At 52.5% G+C, this 15233-nt stretch overlaps 6 protein-coding genes; 1 reads left to right on the top strand and 5 right to left on the bottom strand.

Annotated features, from left to right (window-relative positions):
• Positions 1-80: 80 nt before the first annotated feature.
• Positions 81-449, bottom strand: RCC_09040 (related to small nuclear ribonucleoprotein; the record flags this gene model as incomplete). The annotated part of the gene is made up of 1 exon (XM_023774284.1): positions 81-449. One exon carries the CDS (start codon positions 447-449, stop codon positions 81-83), a length of 369 nt encoding a protein of 122 aa, XP_023630052.1.
• Positions 450-1419: 970 nt separating this feature from the next.
• Positions 1420-1974, bottom strand: RCC_09039 (related to PKR1 protein; the record flags this gene model as incomplete). The annotated part of the gene is made up of 1 exon (XM_023774283.1): positions 1420-1974. The coding sequence occupies one exon, from the start codon at positions 1972-1974 to the stop codon at positions 1420-1422; it is 555 nt and encodes a 184-aa protein (XP_023630051.1).
• A 660-nt stretch (positions 1975-2634) lies between these two features.
• RCC_09038 (uncharacterized protein) lies at positions 2635-4314 on the bottom strand (the record flags this gene model as incomplete). XM_023774282.1 has 6 exons in its annotated part: positions 2635-3003; positions 3066-3593; positions 3673-3756; positions 3879-4042; positions 4099-4204; positions 4255-4314. The coding sequence occupies 6 exons, from the start codon at positions 4312-4314 to the stop codon at positions 2635-2637; spliced, it is 1311 nt and encodes a 436-aa protein (XP_023630050.1).
• A 2133-nt stretch (positions 4315-6447) lies between these two features.
• On the bottom strand, positions 6448-7543 carry RCC_09037 (uncharacterized protein; the record flags this gene model as incomplete). XM_023774281.1 has 4 exons in its annotated part: positions 6448-6646; positions 6697-6944; positions 6999-7189; positions 7249-7543. The coding sequence occupies 4 exons, from the start codon at positions 7541-7543 to the stop codon at positions 6448-6450; spliced, it is 933 nt and encodes a 310-aa protein (XP_023630049.1).
• A 1617-nt stretch (positions 7544-9160) lies between these two features.
• On the bottom strand, positions 9161-10634 carry RCC_09036 (uncharacterized protein; the record flags this gene model as incomplete). XM_023774280.1 has 2 exons in its annotated part: positions 9161-10511; positions 10567-10634. 2 exons carry the CDS (start codon positions 10632-10634, stop codon positions 9161-9163), a joined length of 1419 nt encoding a protein of 472 aa, XP_023630048.1.
• A 635-nt stretch (positions 10635-11269) lies between these two features.
• RCC_09035 (related to nuclear pore membrane protein POM152) lies at positions 11270-15076 on the top strand (the record flags this gene model as incomplete). Its single annotated transcript, XM_023774279.1, has 1 exon — positions 11270-15076. The coding sequence occupies one exon, from the start codon at positions 11270-11272 to the stop codon at positions 15074-15076; it is 3807 nt and encodes a 1268-aa protein (XP_023630047.1).
• Positions 15077-15233: the final 157 nt, after the last annotated feature.

Genomic DNA, 15233 nt, shown 5'->3' with positions numbered 1-15233 from the left:
CAGTCCGTTGGTTGACCTGCCCATCTTTCGTACGCCGCAACTCCAGTCCCATTCGTGAGCCGACATCCCAGAGGAGCAATCTAGAAACCGCGACCGCCGCCCCGACCTCTACCTCTGCCACCACCTCCGCGCCCGCCTCCACGCCCACCACGAGGACCACCGCGTCCACCCCGCATTGGCGGCGCAGCGCTCTTGTCCTGCTCCTTACGCGCCTTGTTCTTCGGTTTCGGGGTATCGTCGATGAGCAGTGTGTCGAGTGGTAGTGAGTCGGGAAGGATGTAGTATCTGATCTCGCTGCCACGAATGCTGACGTGGTCGAGCGAGATCTGTGCACCGCCCTTGGGTGTCATCTTTGCATTTCGGAGGTTCGTATTCATCTGTGGGGAGACGGATGCGATCGTGCCCTGCACGATCGTGCCTGCAAAGGACGGTTTAGTGATTTGGCGCATATGCATTAGAGGTTGGTTGGTCTTWCCGGTCTTAAGTTCGATCGTCACCGTTTCATTTGTGCACTTCATCAAGAACCTACCATGCCTGTCAGCCAGGCCCCAATGATCGCAGCCTTTAGAGGTCTCGTTCAGCATGCGCCAGGCTTGCTATGCGGTCTTGGAGTCTATCTTACCTGACGAGCTTCATCGCGGCGGCTGTGCGTCTGCGCGTCGATTCTTCGATACTCGGTTCGTATGGCTAAAACAGATGAGCTCCGGCACTGCGCAGGCTCTGGAAGTTGGGGATAGTGGTGGTTGGTGGTTGCTGTCGGAGCTTTGCGAATGTGAAGTTCTATGGTTTTGGGAGAATAGTACGCTAACCAGGAATGGCTTGAATCCGCAGGAGGTCTCTTCCTTCGATTCCCAGACAGCAACGATAACTCGTGGGATGACAACTCGGAAAGTGAAAACCATTGAGTCCAACGTCATATAGATTCATTCGCTGCAAAATTTGTCCACGGGACATCGCTTTGGACTTGTTGCATTCAAGGATCCGAATCTTCTTGGACAATTTCTTCCAGGGTTAGGGTTGTGGTAGTAGCGATGTTCCAACATTGCATCTTAAATGTATGCTTTGAACGAGTTGATGAGGGCAACCGAAGCAGTACAACAGGAGGTATAATCATGCTAACTTTTGTTACATGGTTGTTTACCATGGTTCTGTTTGGCTGGAAAGCTTTAGTCGATTCGGCCACATACATCGATGTCGACGACCAGACAACAGCAACGAGTCAACATGCTACGAGCGAGAATATTAACACGCAGCATCGTCGACGATGTCCGATTCAGAACAGGGAAATGCGGACTAAAAAGGAGATGCAAGAATACCTCCTTGCATCTCAAGCCAGCGAACTCGAACTCGACACATGCCCGATACATTCATTGCATACAGCAAGCCAGCAATTCTTCATAATTCATGATCCAGCATCATTCAACGAGTATCCTCCACCTTCTCCCATTCGCTATCGGTTGACACCTCACTAGCACTTGAGCCGACATCACCAGCGCGTCTAGATCTCGCATCGACCACACCGCTCTTGGCCTGTAACCCTGAAGACGTTGCCTGCCCACTTGATGTGACATCGTCCACTACCAGTTTCTGCCCTGTTTCACCCAGCCTCGTAGGCTCATACGACACACTATCCCTCATTCCACTACCTTCAACCTCCGTATCCTCCCCCTCGTCATCTGCATGGTCGCCCTTTGTCCTCCACTCGCTCTCTTCTCGCTTCTTCTTACGTAGACGCTCCGCCTCCACTTCCTTGCCCTTTGCTTGTTGAAGCTCATATGCGAACCAGTTGATGCTATACCACAGGCCACCGCACAGGAAACTCAAAATCGCAAAGTGAATGCTATATGTCGCGAAAAGCAAACCTCCAAGGAGGATTTGGAGGCAGGCGAATGTAGCGTTGGTTGCGATCAGGAGAGTGGGAGTTGTGCCGGGCGTAAAGACGGACTGCCAGAGATTTGTGATGAAGTCGGCCATGTTGAGATGAGGTAGCTCTGGTCAAGCTTCCAGTGGGCGAGTACCGGGTTTTTAATTTCTAGAGCTTTCACTTGTCTCGCACAAGGTTGGTCACAGCACTGCGGACTCTCTCAGTCACGCGCCGAGAGTGAAGAAGTGCCGATCTGAGGCCGGTAGCTTGCTCGCCCGGAATTAGCGAATTGGATATCTTGTTATGTCTTTGACACGATGATCTTGCTCGTGCCGTATGACCGGGTGAATCTATCGAGGTGAATGAGTATCTCCACCAGAAATTTCAGACTATCGTAGCTAGCATGAGGTCGAAAGAAACGTAAATGTAGCTGGAAAGGCAGCAGGCGAAGCGGTGCAGTGTGGAGTATGAAGTGTCACGAGCCGAGATGATCGCGTGACGACAGCGTGCAGGCCTTTAGTAAGCATGATRAAACAGCTAAAGTAGGTAGAACAGGGAGCGAAGGGAGAACATGACCGTGATCAATTCGTTGCTTMATTGTAGATCATATATTGACCGCACCGCAGTCTTCCAAATTCATAAAGAAATATATCAACCTTGCTAAGAGAATGTCGGAGTTGGAACCCGAGAAATAGAAAAATAGGCCGTCGGAAATTAACCTCGCTCTTGCATTGCATCATGGTCAATTCCAAGCGTTTTAAAGAGCCGCGCTACTCATGACCGCCATTCAGGATGCACGCAAGGTAGCCGACCAGGTCAATCTTCTTATCGGGGCACTTCGGGCCTTCTGGCTTTTTGGTCGGAGTTGGCTTTGGAGGAGTTGGCTTAGGGGGAGTGGGCATAGGGGGAGGGGCCGGCTTGGTTGTTGTTGACTTCTTGGTGGTGGTAGTCTGCTTTTTGGTAGTGGTGGTTTCCTTTTTGGTGGTGGTCGTCTCCTTTTTTGTGGTGGTCGTCGCCTTTTTTGTGGTGGCTGTTGTCTTTTTGGTCGTGGTGGCGGTTGTATACTCGGTCGGAGATGGTTTCTTGGTCGTGGTGGCAGTTGGGTACTCAGATGGAGAGGGTTTCTTAGTAGTGCTTGTCTAGAGTGTCTAGTGTTAACGCGTTGCTAAGTTGATACACGCGAAGGGTGTATCTTGCTTACCTTCCAGGTTGATGATGTGGTGGTTGGTTTCTTCGTTGTCGTTGCCTTCGTTGTGCTCTTCTCCGTGGTCGTCTTCTTCGTGGTGGTTGCCTTTGTGGTACTCGAGGTAGACGTTGTCAGGGACGAAGACGAGCTCGTCGTGGTCGCCTTTGTAGTACTCGAGGTAGACGTCGTCAAAGACGAAGATGAGCTGGTCGTTATTACAGGACTTGAGGTGGAGATTGAAGACGAGGTCGATGAAGTCGACGACATCGTGGTGGAGCTCGAGGTGCTGCTGACGGGGGGCTGAGCATCGCAGGCGTTCACAATGTTGGTGTCGAGGGTCACTGCAGTACCGGCATACAGTCCACCATCTACGGAAGCTCCGGTGGTCAGGGTGACGGCTGCCTGAGCCAAGATGTTGCCAGAGAAGTCGGACTCTGTCCCAAGAGTGACCGAAGTTCCAGCGAGAACAAAGACATCACAAGCAGAGGCCCCATTTGTGAGAAGCACGCTGGAACCCGAAGCGGTGGTGAAACTGGAAGCGAACTAGGCACCCAGAATGAGGCGGGTTAGCAATATGTCGAGGAGCTTATATGCCTTGTAGCCTGTTCGATATCTGTCTTACCTGGAAAACGTAGGTTCCACTGCCTGAGAGGGTAAGGATTCCAGTAAGGGTCACTGCGGTGTCGAAGTTGTAGACGCCGGGAGCCTGTGTAAAAAAATGTTGGCCATGCTCAGTACTCAGGGGAAGGGTCAAACGATGGAGAGGCACATCGAACGGAGACAGGTTCGCGTCATTGCTGCCACTACATTGTCCGCCGATCTACTCACCAGAGTCAGGCCACCGATCTCAGCCAATCCTGCGTAATCCACAGTTGCTTCAAGAGCGGAACCCTGATCGTACGCCGATTGGAAGTCGGCATCTGCGGTGGCAGCAGCAGCGGTTCCGACCTCGAGCGAGCCCGAGAAGACTCCCGGAGGAAAGCCAGTGACGGCTACAGTATGTGTTAGGACCTAGAAGTGGTCTGGAGCTCTTTCGTTGGAAGCTCACAATCTCCCGTAGTCCCGACACTTCCAGTAATGACAGTGAGTCCAGTGTTGGTCACTCCAGCAGCGCCCAGAGCATCAAACGAAGATGCAGTTCCCAGATCAACAGTCTGAAGCAGTTAGTAAAGCGCCTTGCTTGGAGTATGGGTTATAAGCACACCTGTGCATTGCTCAGAAGAGCGCTGCCCAAGAAGCAGTAGATCGTGTTGGTGATCCGCATTTTGGCGGTTGAAGTAAAAGGTAGAAGAATGTGTGGAGAAAGATGGGAATTGAACAATGAGTGAGTGAGTGTCAGGCACTGTTTAACCTGTGTTGCTGATGCTATCAAACATTCCAGTATCGAGAAGGGGGATACGCTTTATACCTCACCTGCAATCGCTACCTTGCTGTCGTGGTTTCCAACCTTCCGGCATGGAGATCTAGGCCATGTCTAGCATAGGCGCGGCCGGCTAATCTTCGTGATAATGTCCTAAACGTTGGATTTACCCATGCTTGCCTTGCATCCAAGCAGCCGCGATGGAGGGTCATCGAACTAAGTGATTCATTGACCGAGACTTGCATCCACCTCCTTGACACCCTTGAGCGGTTCTTGCAGTGCGGGAGTCGCCACTCGCGTGGCAAGTGGAGAACACCATGAAGACAACCGGCTCGCGTTGCTGAAAGCTTTGGCGGCGACCAAGGATCATTGATAGAAGCACGTGTATCAGCGGCTCTCGTGCAGGCGTCATGACGAATGAGAGATGATGTTTGCACCGGAAATATGCCCTGAGGCCCTACGGGGCGTCAGGCACGCAGGAAAATAGACCGAAGCCCTGTCCACGGCTAAGGCCCATACCGCTCGTTGTGACGTGGAATCCTGCTTGAAATCTGGGTCTGGGTTGTAAACGAGAAGGTCTCGTGCATCGAATAGGCTAGCTTCAAAGAGGGAATTCCAGAGTTTCCAGTACCTTGGATCGTGCCGTGAAGTGAATCTCAACTGACCAATGAGCGTCATGTAGTCTGCTGCGGGTACTGCGATTGATATCGTGACTGATATACCGCTACCTGACATGCCGACACCCTCACTCCGCCGCAGGGGTCTTGACAGATGTCAGGTTGCAGGGACGTCGCCAAACTAGGGCACAGCTGCTTTTCGTTTCGCCTGCTCTCGGCGGCGAAAGCATTGGCGTTGCATGGCGAGAAGGATACATGTCTGGGCTTAGAGACCCAGTGGGTCATGATGCGTGCTCCGCGAAAGCCACAGCGCAGCATCAAAGAGAGCCTACTCCTACTCCACCAGACAGTGGAGATATCGACTCTGAATTCTCGAACCGAGAGGTTTGCAACTTCCGTTGACGGGTACCAGCATCAGGGTTCCAGAAGCTCAGCCAGATGACGCCTAAGCGATTGAGAAGGCTGTCGCGCTTCAATGTGGACTTTGCGGATCGTCTTCACGCCACATGGTGGTGTCTGGTCTCGCGATGGCCAACCCGCCTGTGTATAGACCCGACAAGTATCAGTGCCGATACGGCAGGAGTAGCCAGGAGGCTATGCGGATCATCCAGTACCTGCTGTTCGCATGGTAGCGCCGAGTTCACACGAGCCCGCGCGGGTTCACCTGTGATTGTGTGCAGCCTGTTCGCTTCGGAGCCGTCGTTTGGCATCCGGCACCGAGCCATTCGCCACGTGTTTAACGATCGTGCATCGCTAGGTTGAGCTGAGGTTTTAGCGGAGCGACATGGAGCGGGTGACAGCAGAAGTTGTGCGTCAACAAAAGATCGTCCCTTACAAGTTACAGATGCCGGAAGGCAATCTTCCATGGTGGTTCGGACGCGGACGCTTTCGGACCGTCCCCTAGAACTAGCCTCGGAGATCTGTCCGAACTCGACGCTCGGGCACTGTCGTGGGCGGTGGAGACGACACCCTCAATCGCTTCGCTACCTACTAACACGAGTATGCCTTGTACACGGTCTACAACGTAGAGTTCTCATCGCATTCCAATACAGTTGCCGGCACGACTGCYGCAAGAAAATGGTGTGATCATCTACTCTCTTTCGCTCATGAGATTTACGCGATTGGCCACATCCGGTTTGTACTCATTCTGGCGCACCCCACAAAACTATGGATCATCCTTCAATCTAAGCACCGAGACTCGTGAAAGAGATGGAAGGTGGCTGGAACGCGATCATGCATTCGTTGCGCATCGTTGCCCGACCGTACTATGCCCTGCAAATGAGTCCACGCCGGTGATCGCCCCCAAAGACGCCAGTCACACCGACGACAGGCGTTGAGCACCACCCCCCCCAAGGCTACGACGTTCGCCAATTACTCTAAGCGACTCTGCTCAGGTCGTAAGTCTTCTAACTCCATCCTATTATGCAAATGGTTCCGGACAGGTAAAAACAGAACCCTCCGGCGCATTGAAGAGATGTGCATCATCGTAGTAATCGATCGAGTAGTCGATCGCCACACACTTGCCGCCTCCAGTCGAACCGACGCTGGGGCAGTGCTTCTCTGGTCTAGAAGCCGCCAAGGTCAAATAGACTGTGCGGCACGCGAGGTTGTCGCCCCATCTATGCAGAGCGTCAGCCTTCTWCGGAAGATACAACGATGGGTGACTTACGCCTCATCAAAACTCCCGAATGGCTTGCTGGAAAGCTGTGTGCTGCAGTCTTCGACGCTACTGAACTGCTGTGCTGACCCTGTGCATATGCTCTGAATTTGTGGACACAGTCCTTGCGGAGCCATTTGTTGGATGGTCATATTGGAGTAATCAATCCCAGTCGACGCTTGTGTCCACGCCTGGACGTTTGGACTCCACGCCTGGTACTTCTCAACGGCACCCTGGTCATCAAATCGCCAAAACACGATCTTCCTCATGAATTAGTAACACATACTGTTTGGAATTCCTTCGAAGAGACCCACCTGCGAGAGAGTACTGGTTGGTGCACTCCTGTCCAGCTCACCACTTTCGCTGACGATACCAGTCCGAAGGTAAACCACCGAGGATGCCACTTCCGGGCAAGCAGAGACGAAATTGACGACGTCGGCTTTGTAGATGGCAAGTCCAGAGCCATTCCGAGGCGCAGGTGCAAAAGCGAAGAACGATTCCCAGGCTGTACGTTGCAATCAGCTTCATGTCTCGCAATGCATGCTCGTAGGAGACTTTACATACCTTCCGAGAATCCTACAAACTCCCCGACGGGCGAGAATCGTCCTGTAGCATTCGAGCTGAAAAGGTTCGGAGGGACACTTGCATCACCTCCCGTGATTACTGGCACATTCTTGGGATAGACTGTAAGGTCGTAGATTGTTTCGATGGTCTTCAAGTTCCGGGCGGACCAGGTGTTTTCAGAGGATCCAGCTTTCTCGCAGGTAGCAGAAGCGTAGGACGCTGGTTGAGATGGCACGGCAGCAGACAAAGAAGCAGAGAGTGCTGCGCAGACGAGAGCGTGCCGTAAAAAGGTCATCGTGCAGGTGTCGACAACGCGTAAAAGACTATTCGCAAGTACTCAAGGTGTAGGGGAAGTGATGAATGGAAGAAGATGCTCGAGTTGCATGACCGCTTTTGTACTTACTCTCACTCGGTATGCTGTGAGGTGACTTCAGATTTTGAGTTGGCCAGGGCATGCCTCATCCTAGACAACGGACCAGCGGGAAATTGTACGTTTACATGCTTCAAAGCAAGCATGAAACCCAGGCGGCTTTGAAGAATCGCCGTTCCGAAGTGTTTTTTCGGATCCAGCTCTCCCAGTGGCAAGAATGCYAGAGTCTGACAACCAGACCGCTCATGGAGGGTCAGATTGGGAACATGTTGCACAGCTAGGTGGACATGGATATACGCCAAAGGGAACTCACCACGCTGGGCTGTGAAGCAAAGAAGAGTCCCACCAGTCCTGGGTTAGATTCATCACCCACAGCCCCAGTCCTGCATAACGTGTGCAAGGAGGAAGTCGTAATGCATAGAAGTCGTTAGCGTCTCTTGGCACCATTGGCTGTACTATTCCTGTATTGCCCTCTGTATTAACACCCCTTTTCCTGGCCTTGACAGGCCGCTCCAGGTTGTGTTCGGGATAGCGAGAGTATGGTGGTAGTGATGGTAGTGGATTAATCAAATTGCCTAGATAGATGTGAGTTGCGTGAATGTTTGAGGATTGATTGTTACGGCTGTTGCCAGCCCCTATGAGGCGGTTTATTCGATCACTTGATGGTTAGATTGACGCGCTAACGAGCCAGGATTGATTTACTGGTTAGTGTATAACCGCAACATCGGCAGTCTACGGCAACTCGCATTACATAGCCTACGGGGTCAGTTATACAGAGTCAAATCTGCAACGGGAATGTCTCGGCCTCCCCAGGCGATGTTTGGTGTGTTTAACGAGGTTGCCAACGGGATCATGAGCGCCATCTAAATCTTTCTGCCTAGAACACATCGAGGAAGGATAATAAACCAATCGAGTGTCTGCGATCGAGAGGTTTTGGTCTACTTCGCATCTAGACAGGTGGACATCTTCCGAGTGGAACTTGCCGGCTGCAGATTTGACTCTGTACTCGGAATCTAGCAGGCTCGCGTCGGCCGTCAGCATAGTTATAATTATACTACCCCCACAGTGCGATGCAGATCGAAACTGTGTTGCTGGTCACAGGAATCCAGGATTATCCTAGCAATCCTCATGCCATACCAGGATGTCGGGGATTACCGTACTCCGCACAAACGTACGACGGACGACGTCAACAGCACGTGGGGATTAGAATTACCAATCCACGAGGAAACCTTCATTATGGAAGGATCGGAATCTCGAACCACCGAGCGATGTCACTTTATTCCTCCCTGCTCTCTCCGGAGAACTCCTTCTGCACGAACCAGATGGGACGCAGGCGTAATGGATCCCGTCAAGAAAGGGAATCGTTCCATGAATGGCGTCTTCTCTTGCTTGCTCAGGTCACCAATCTTAGAGTCATGGCGGTGAATAGGGAGATGAAACCGAGTGTGATGGAGGATATAGAGGGAGCTCCTCGATCCATAACATGAAGAGATACTGTATGGGTCTACACCAGCTCTTGATTCAACGAGGACTTCATTCCGTTCAATCCAGCAGATCGTGTAGCACACCACGTTCTGCTAAAGCACTGAGCCAGCCCCTGATAAAAGGGCCATAGTCATGCTTCCGCAATCTCGCATCGTCTTCCCCTTCATCAGGAGCTTGTAGAGCATCACGTAAGCCGGATCTGAGCATCGTCTGCTCCTTGAGAATACTTTGTCGGTAATCGATGAGCGTGATAAGATCATCTTCACTGGCAATGAAGTCCTCGGCAGACGGAGGTAGTTCTGCATCGTCGATGTCTTTTTCGCTGATGCCAAACTCAATCGAGATGCCTGAAATGACGTCCTTCCTTGTCTCTCCACCTTCCATGGACCTCCAGTCATCGTCCAGGCTTTGCAATTTGAGGTCAACAGCCTGGAGCTTTTTGACATTCTCAAGAAGCTTTCTTTGTTCGTCGAAGAAAGGATCACGAACGACGGCCATAAGGTTGTACCAGGCCGATGGATTACTGTTCATTCGACTTTTTATCATCGGTGTCACAACGTCAAGCCAGTCGCCGGTGCCACCATCGGCTCCATTACCTCCTACTTTGAAGGAGCCTAGATCTTGTGGATACCTGTTCATGCCATCCAGTTTCCAGACATGATCCCCAACGGGCACATAAGCCACGTAATGAAACCCAGCATCCGGTTCCTCGTAGTCGGCAGCGGTGACAACCTTCCGTGGCTGGGGAGCCCGAGTTGACCGTCGTGGCGGCTCTACGGGCATCAAGACTTGAGTGTTGGCCTTCGACCGTGATTTGAAGCCAGGATCTGAGTCTTCTGATATGTCGCTCGGACTAGATTCAACATTCGTCACGCGTTTGCCATCCGGCGTGGAGGTCTTGGCATGCATATCTGCTTGTCTCGCTGTGGGCCTGCGAAGTCTTCCGGTGCTGTTGGTAGCAAGTTTAGTTACATCGGTCGAAACTTCTTGCAACCGGCCCTTCTCTACCATCTCAGCCTTGTTGGCCTCCTTCGTCTCGCGAGCTTTCTTCTGTGATGCATCTTTCTTGGCTCGCTGAACCTTATCCTTAGTAACCATGTCTGCGCTGAGCATGTCTGTCATTCGGGCGAAGGAGTTATGAATGCGCTTAACAAAATCGAAACTGTCGATAGTGTCGCCTCTCATGAGTGGATCCATGTCCCTGGTAAATTCTTTGAAGTCCCGGAGCTCTCTGCCCAGATCAAGGTGAGGGATGTTGTTGACAAGATTGAGTAGTGCGACGGAGGCGCACGCGAATTCGGGCACCTGATTGGCAAACCAGACGTTTTCCGCGTGCTTGCCAGCATCATCAATGGAATGGTCTGCATCGGTGTATTGGAAAAGGAATATGAGACCATGAACTGGAAGGCTGAGCGTATTTGATCAGCAAAGCATCCTTATTTTCAAGACGAACCATAACTCACGGCAATCCGTACATCCAATTTTCGTCGAGCGCGGGAATCTCTCTGATAGCGACGCCTCGTATGCCCATTTCTTTCAGCAAGATTTGGAAGACAGCCGGGTCGCTTTCCAACTCCATCCATCCCGGCCAATTGTTGCGATCCGGAGGATGGAGAGGCCCATCTCCTGCTGCTTTGCGTTTGACAGGCGGCATTCTTCTGCTCCCGGATGAGATGTCTCCTGGTTGCGATTGAGATGAAGAAGAGAGCGAGCGCGGGCAGCGTTCAAGTGCGGAAGAAAGGCGGAGACAAAATCAGATTCTGCCTTGTTTGCTGCCGAACAGTACGTGCAGCGGCGAAACACGGGATGGAAGAATCCATTGACGTGTTTGCTGCCATTCTTGTTTGAAATTCTGATGCATTCGGGTGAAGTTGCGTACGAGATCCCACAAGACATGGAAAGTTTTGGCCTGAGCGCGTGCCTGAAGTCTATTTCCGAAAGCGCGTCTTCTTCCGCGAAGAGCTCTCAAAACATTCACAACTTCGTGTGCACCCTCTCCGCCGACATTCTATACACCAACCACGGGTGCCATCCTTCGAGAACGACTCCTCAAAGCACACCATTCCATCGAGATCATCTGCGCATCCACCACACCGGCGACGGGACGAGAAACGGCAACTCTGGATGCACGAGTGAGATGAAAGATACAACTGCATCATAGGAGCCATGGAAGGCACACCGCGCCTCCGCAGCGCGTTCCCGAGCACTCCGCGACGGGATTCACGAGATGGGAGAGACCGTATTCCTGCGCCCAGATTTGGGGCACGATCAGCACCCGCACAACAGAGGCCGCTTCCACAGATTCCCACCCTCGAAACACGGCCGACTCCCGCGTCCGCACCGCTCATCCCGGAGACGGTCATTGATGCACCCTCACAACGACTCTATGTCGTCGCCTTCTGGGTTGCGCTGTGGACGTGGCGGTTGTACGACTTTAGCGGCTTGCAGGATGCGGAGGAGCAGAGTCTCTGGCTGTTTATGAAGTGGGTCGCAATAGATGGTGTATTCCTGTTCGGACTGCCCGGCATGCAGATACCCTGGCTGGAGTGGAGCTCGGCGACGATGACTTTAATCTTTGCGGCACATGCATTTGCGGACGGCATGCTCATGTTCCGCGTGCCCATCCCGCTCGGCATGTGGCTCGCATTTCTGTGGAGAGGTGTCTGGGRCGCATATGAGACTGCCGTGAATGAACACAATGTCAATCCGGACACCATCAGGTTCAACGATACCCTTATCTTGGGACGGCAGGTCATCCATATCTTGCCCGAAGGCTCGGCGATACTGAACCCCGAACGAGAGACATTCTGCATTGACGATGTCAAAGTCGACGTGAGATTGCCCATAATGATCAATGCCACGAACCCAATCGCAATGGACATTCTGCGGGTGGACTTGGACACCCAGGCCAACGAGACTCTACACATTAGCAAATCGCAGATCAAGGCGATGCACAAGGAGGCATCTCGCCTAATCTCTTACAGCACTAACCCCAACGAACCGAAGACGCTTTACTACACGGTAAAGAAGCCGGGTTTATACGCATTGATGAAAGTGCTCGACGAGTCGAATCTGGAAGTCTCGCGAAAGAAACTCGCGCACACGGTCATCGTGCCATGCCCCAAAGCCAAAGTGCTGCAAACGAAGCCAAACAGCTGCCGCGGCGAGCTCGCGCAAATCGAATTGGAAGCCACTGGCACACCACCATTGAAAATAAAGTATCGCAAGGTAGTCAACAAGAACACCGCCCATGCGACATTCGAGAACATTCAGCCGGAGGACTTCATTTCACCTCTCTCGCGCCAGGTCCAAAATGCCTTGGTCGTCCCCAACAACGTGAAAGTGGAGTGGGCCAAAACGCAGGTGATCAAGGTTCCACTCAGCGAGGGTATGACTGTTGCTGGCAAGTGGGTGTATGCGATTGACGAAGTTGTCGATGGTTTTGGAAATGTGGTCAGTTACTCCAACCGTGAGCAAAAGCAGCAAGACACCAAATCGAAGTCGCCCCATCTTCACCAAACGATCATGGTACACGAGCGGCCAACCGTCCAAATGAAAGGATGCAGTCCACAGCGTCCACTGAAGGTGGCCAAGGACAAGACCGCCAGCATGCCGCTTCAGTTCGGCTCAAGTGGACGTGGAGCGGTGGACTCGGCGTACAAGATTGAGTATCTGTTCAGCCCGGAGCTTGAACTGGGCTCGAATGGGGACCATGGACCTACACCCGAGAAAATGGAGGCAACGATCCAGGACACGAACAAGCAGATTCCGATCAGTCGTCCCGGTCTCTACACCATCACGAACGTCGCAAGTGGCTTCTGTACTGGCGAGGTGCTGGAACCCGCATCATGTTTGCTTCAGAATCCGCCCAAGCCCAACCTTACGATAGACAGCCAAGAGATCTTCGACAAATGTGCAGGGCGTCCAATTGGCTTGCACGTCGACCTGGATCTGGTTGGGACACCGCCATTCGAGATTGTGTACAAAGTGACTCACGAGAAACGTCACCACGAAGAAAAAGTCATTCGCCTGGACACCCACCGAGGGTCGGTCGATTTCACGCCCAGAGAGGCTGGCGAATACAGCTACAGCTTTGTGAAAGTCAGCGACGCTGTCTACCAGAACGAGAAGCCAAACCCGCCACCCGCTCTCCACCAACAAGTCAAGCCTTTGGCATACGCGAAGATTACCACAGGACGGAAACAGACGATATGTATCGATGAACGAGCATCCTTCGATGTCGCTCTTGTCGGCGAGCAACCATTTAATCTGGATTATGAACTGGTGCACAACGGCAAACGCAAGAAAGAGAGCATGACAAACATAACATCAAATCTCGTGACATTGAACACAGAGCCTCTTTCAGACGGTGGCGACTATACTCTTGGACTTGTCAGCATCATCGACCAGATGGGTTGCAAAGAACCTTTGGAGGAGGAGCTAAGCTTTGCCGTACGCCACCAGAAGCCCAAAGTAGGCTTTGGTCTTGTGGACGCTGGACGCGCGATCAACACACACGAGGGCGCAAAGGTGCAGCTTCCTCTTCGCCTCGTTGGAGAGGCTCCCTGGGCTGTGCTTTATCGTGACAGTGAAGGAGTCGAGAAAACTGCGGTCGCCAAAGACCCCAACGAGAAGATTGCTGTCGACCGTGATGGTATTTACACGCTCCTGGCCGTATTTGACGCTTCTTGCCCCGGAGTTGTTGATGAGCCGGCAAAGGAGTTTAAGGTCAGCTGGATTCCTAGACCAGAGCTTCGCATTGCTCCAAATCAAGCCAAGGATCGAAAAGGGGACATCTTCATCAGGGAAGCTGTCTGCCAGGGCGACGAGGATGCGGTTGAGATGGTGTTCARTGGCTCACCGCCATTCACTGCGAACTATGTGCAGTATGTCAAGCCGGAACATGGCGCTGTGACCCCAAAGAACAAAGAGATCAGAGCAGCAGTAGGAGTGGCATCTCTTCGATTGGACACCTMTCAGGCAGGCTTGTATGAGTACAAGTTCTCTAAGCTAGCGGACAGCAATTACGAGGACAACCAGAAGCACTTCACGCCGCTCACCGTACAGCAAAAGGTCAATTCTAGACCATCGGCAGCCTTTGCAACGCCGGGAAAGACATATGGCTATTGCTCAGTCGAGTCCGAAGGCGAAGAGGTCATTCCAGTCAAACTTGTTGGTCAGCCACCGTTTGAGCTGGAGGTCGAGATCAAGCACCACGGTACCATCAAGCCAGAGGAAGCCCACTACGCCAACATCGACGCGAACACACACGACATCCGGATACCGCACTCTCGTCTGCATCTGGGCAAATCCGCCGTCTCGCTTCGCCGCGTAAGTGATGCGCGCGGCTGCACTCGCAGTCTTGACAGCACCACGCCGCGTGTACAGATATCGGTCCACGATGCGCCGACTATCACACCACTCGAGACCAAGACCGACTACTGTGTGGGTGAATTTCTCAACTTCGCATTGTCTGGTGCCGCACCTTTCCAAGTCTTTTACACCTTCGAGGGTGCTGCCAAGAAAGCCACTGTTTCCAGCGGCAACACATTCCGCCGGCTGGCAGAGAAGCCTGGCACCTTCGTTATTACCGGCCTACAGGACTCTGCTTCAGCATGCCGTGCGTCGGTCAACATCACCAAGCTCATTCACGGTATGCCCTCTGTCCGCGTCTCTCGTGGAAAAGATGGCTACGTGGACATCCATGAAGGTGGCCAGGCCGAGATCCTCTTCGACTTTGGAGGGCAGCCCCCTTTCGAGTTTACTTACATTCGTAGCTCGAACACCGACAAGAGTGGAAAGAAGGGTGTTGTTCTAGACATGCGCAGTGAGAGCAGCGACGAGCATAGTATGAGTATCTTGGCGAGCGAGGAGGGCACGTACGAGGTTATTTCCATCAAGGACGCGTATTGTGCCTATACCAAGCCCGGAGTAAAGGTCGAGCCGGACAAAAGGAAGAGATTGGGATACTGATTGTGCAGGATTTTTTTTTTGTTGAAAGCTCGCATGGCGATGGCGTTCGAATGTCGATGAAAAGGGAGTAACAATTGTGTGATCTGTTTTAGGTAGGTCAAGAGATTCTACTTCAAATGCAATGCTGTAATGACCAAGCTGACTTCCTTCTTGGAGG

Source organism: Ramularia collo-cygni (genome assembly GCF_900074925.1).
Source record: "Ramularia collo-cygni strain URUG2 genome assembly, contig: RCC_scaffold16, whole genome shotgun sequence".
NCBI lineage: Eukaryota > Fungi > Ascomycota > Dothideomycetes > Mycosphaerellales > Mycosphaerellaceae > Ramularia > Ramularia collo-cygni.
This window is presented reverse-complemented; position numbering and strand designations above follow the sequence as displayed.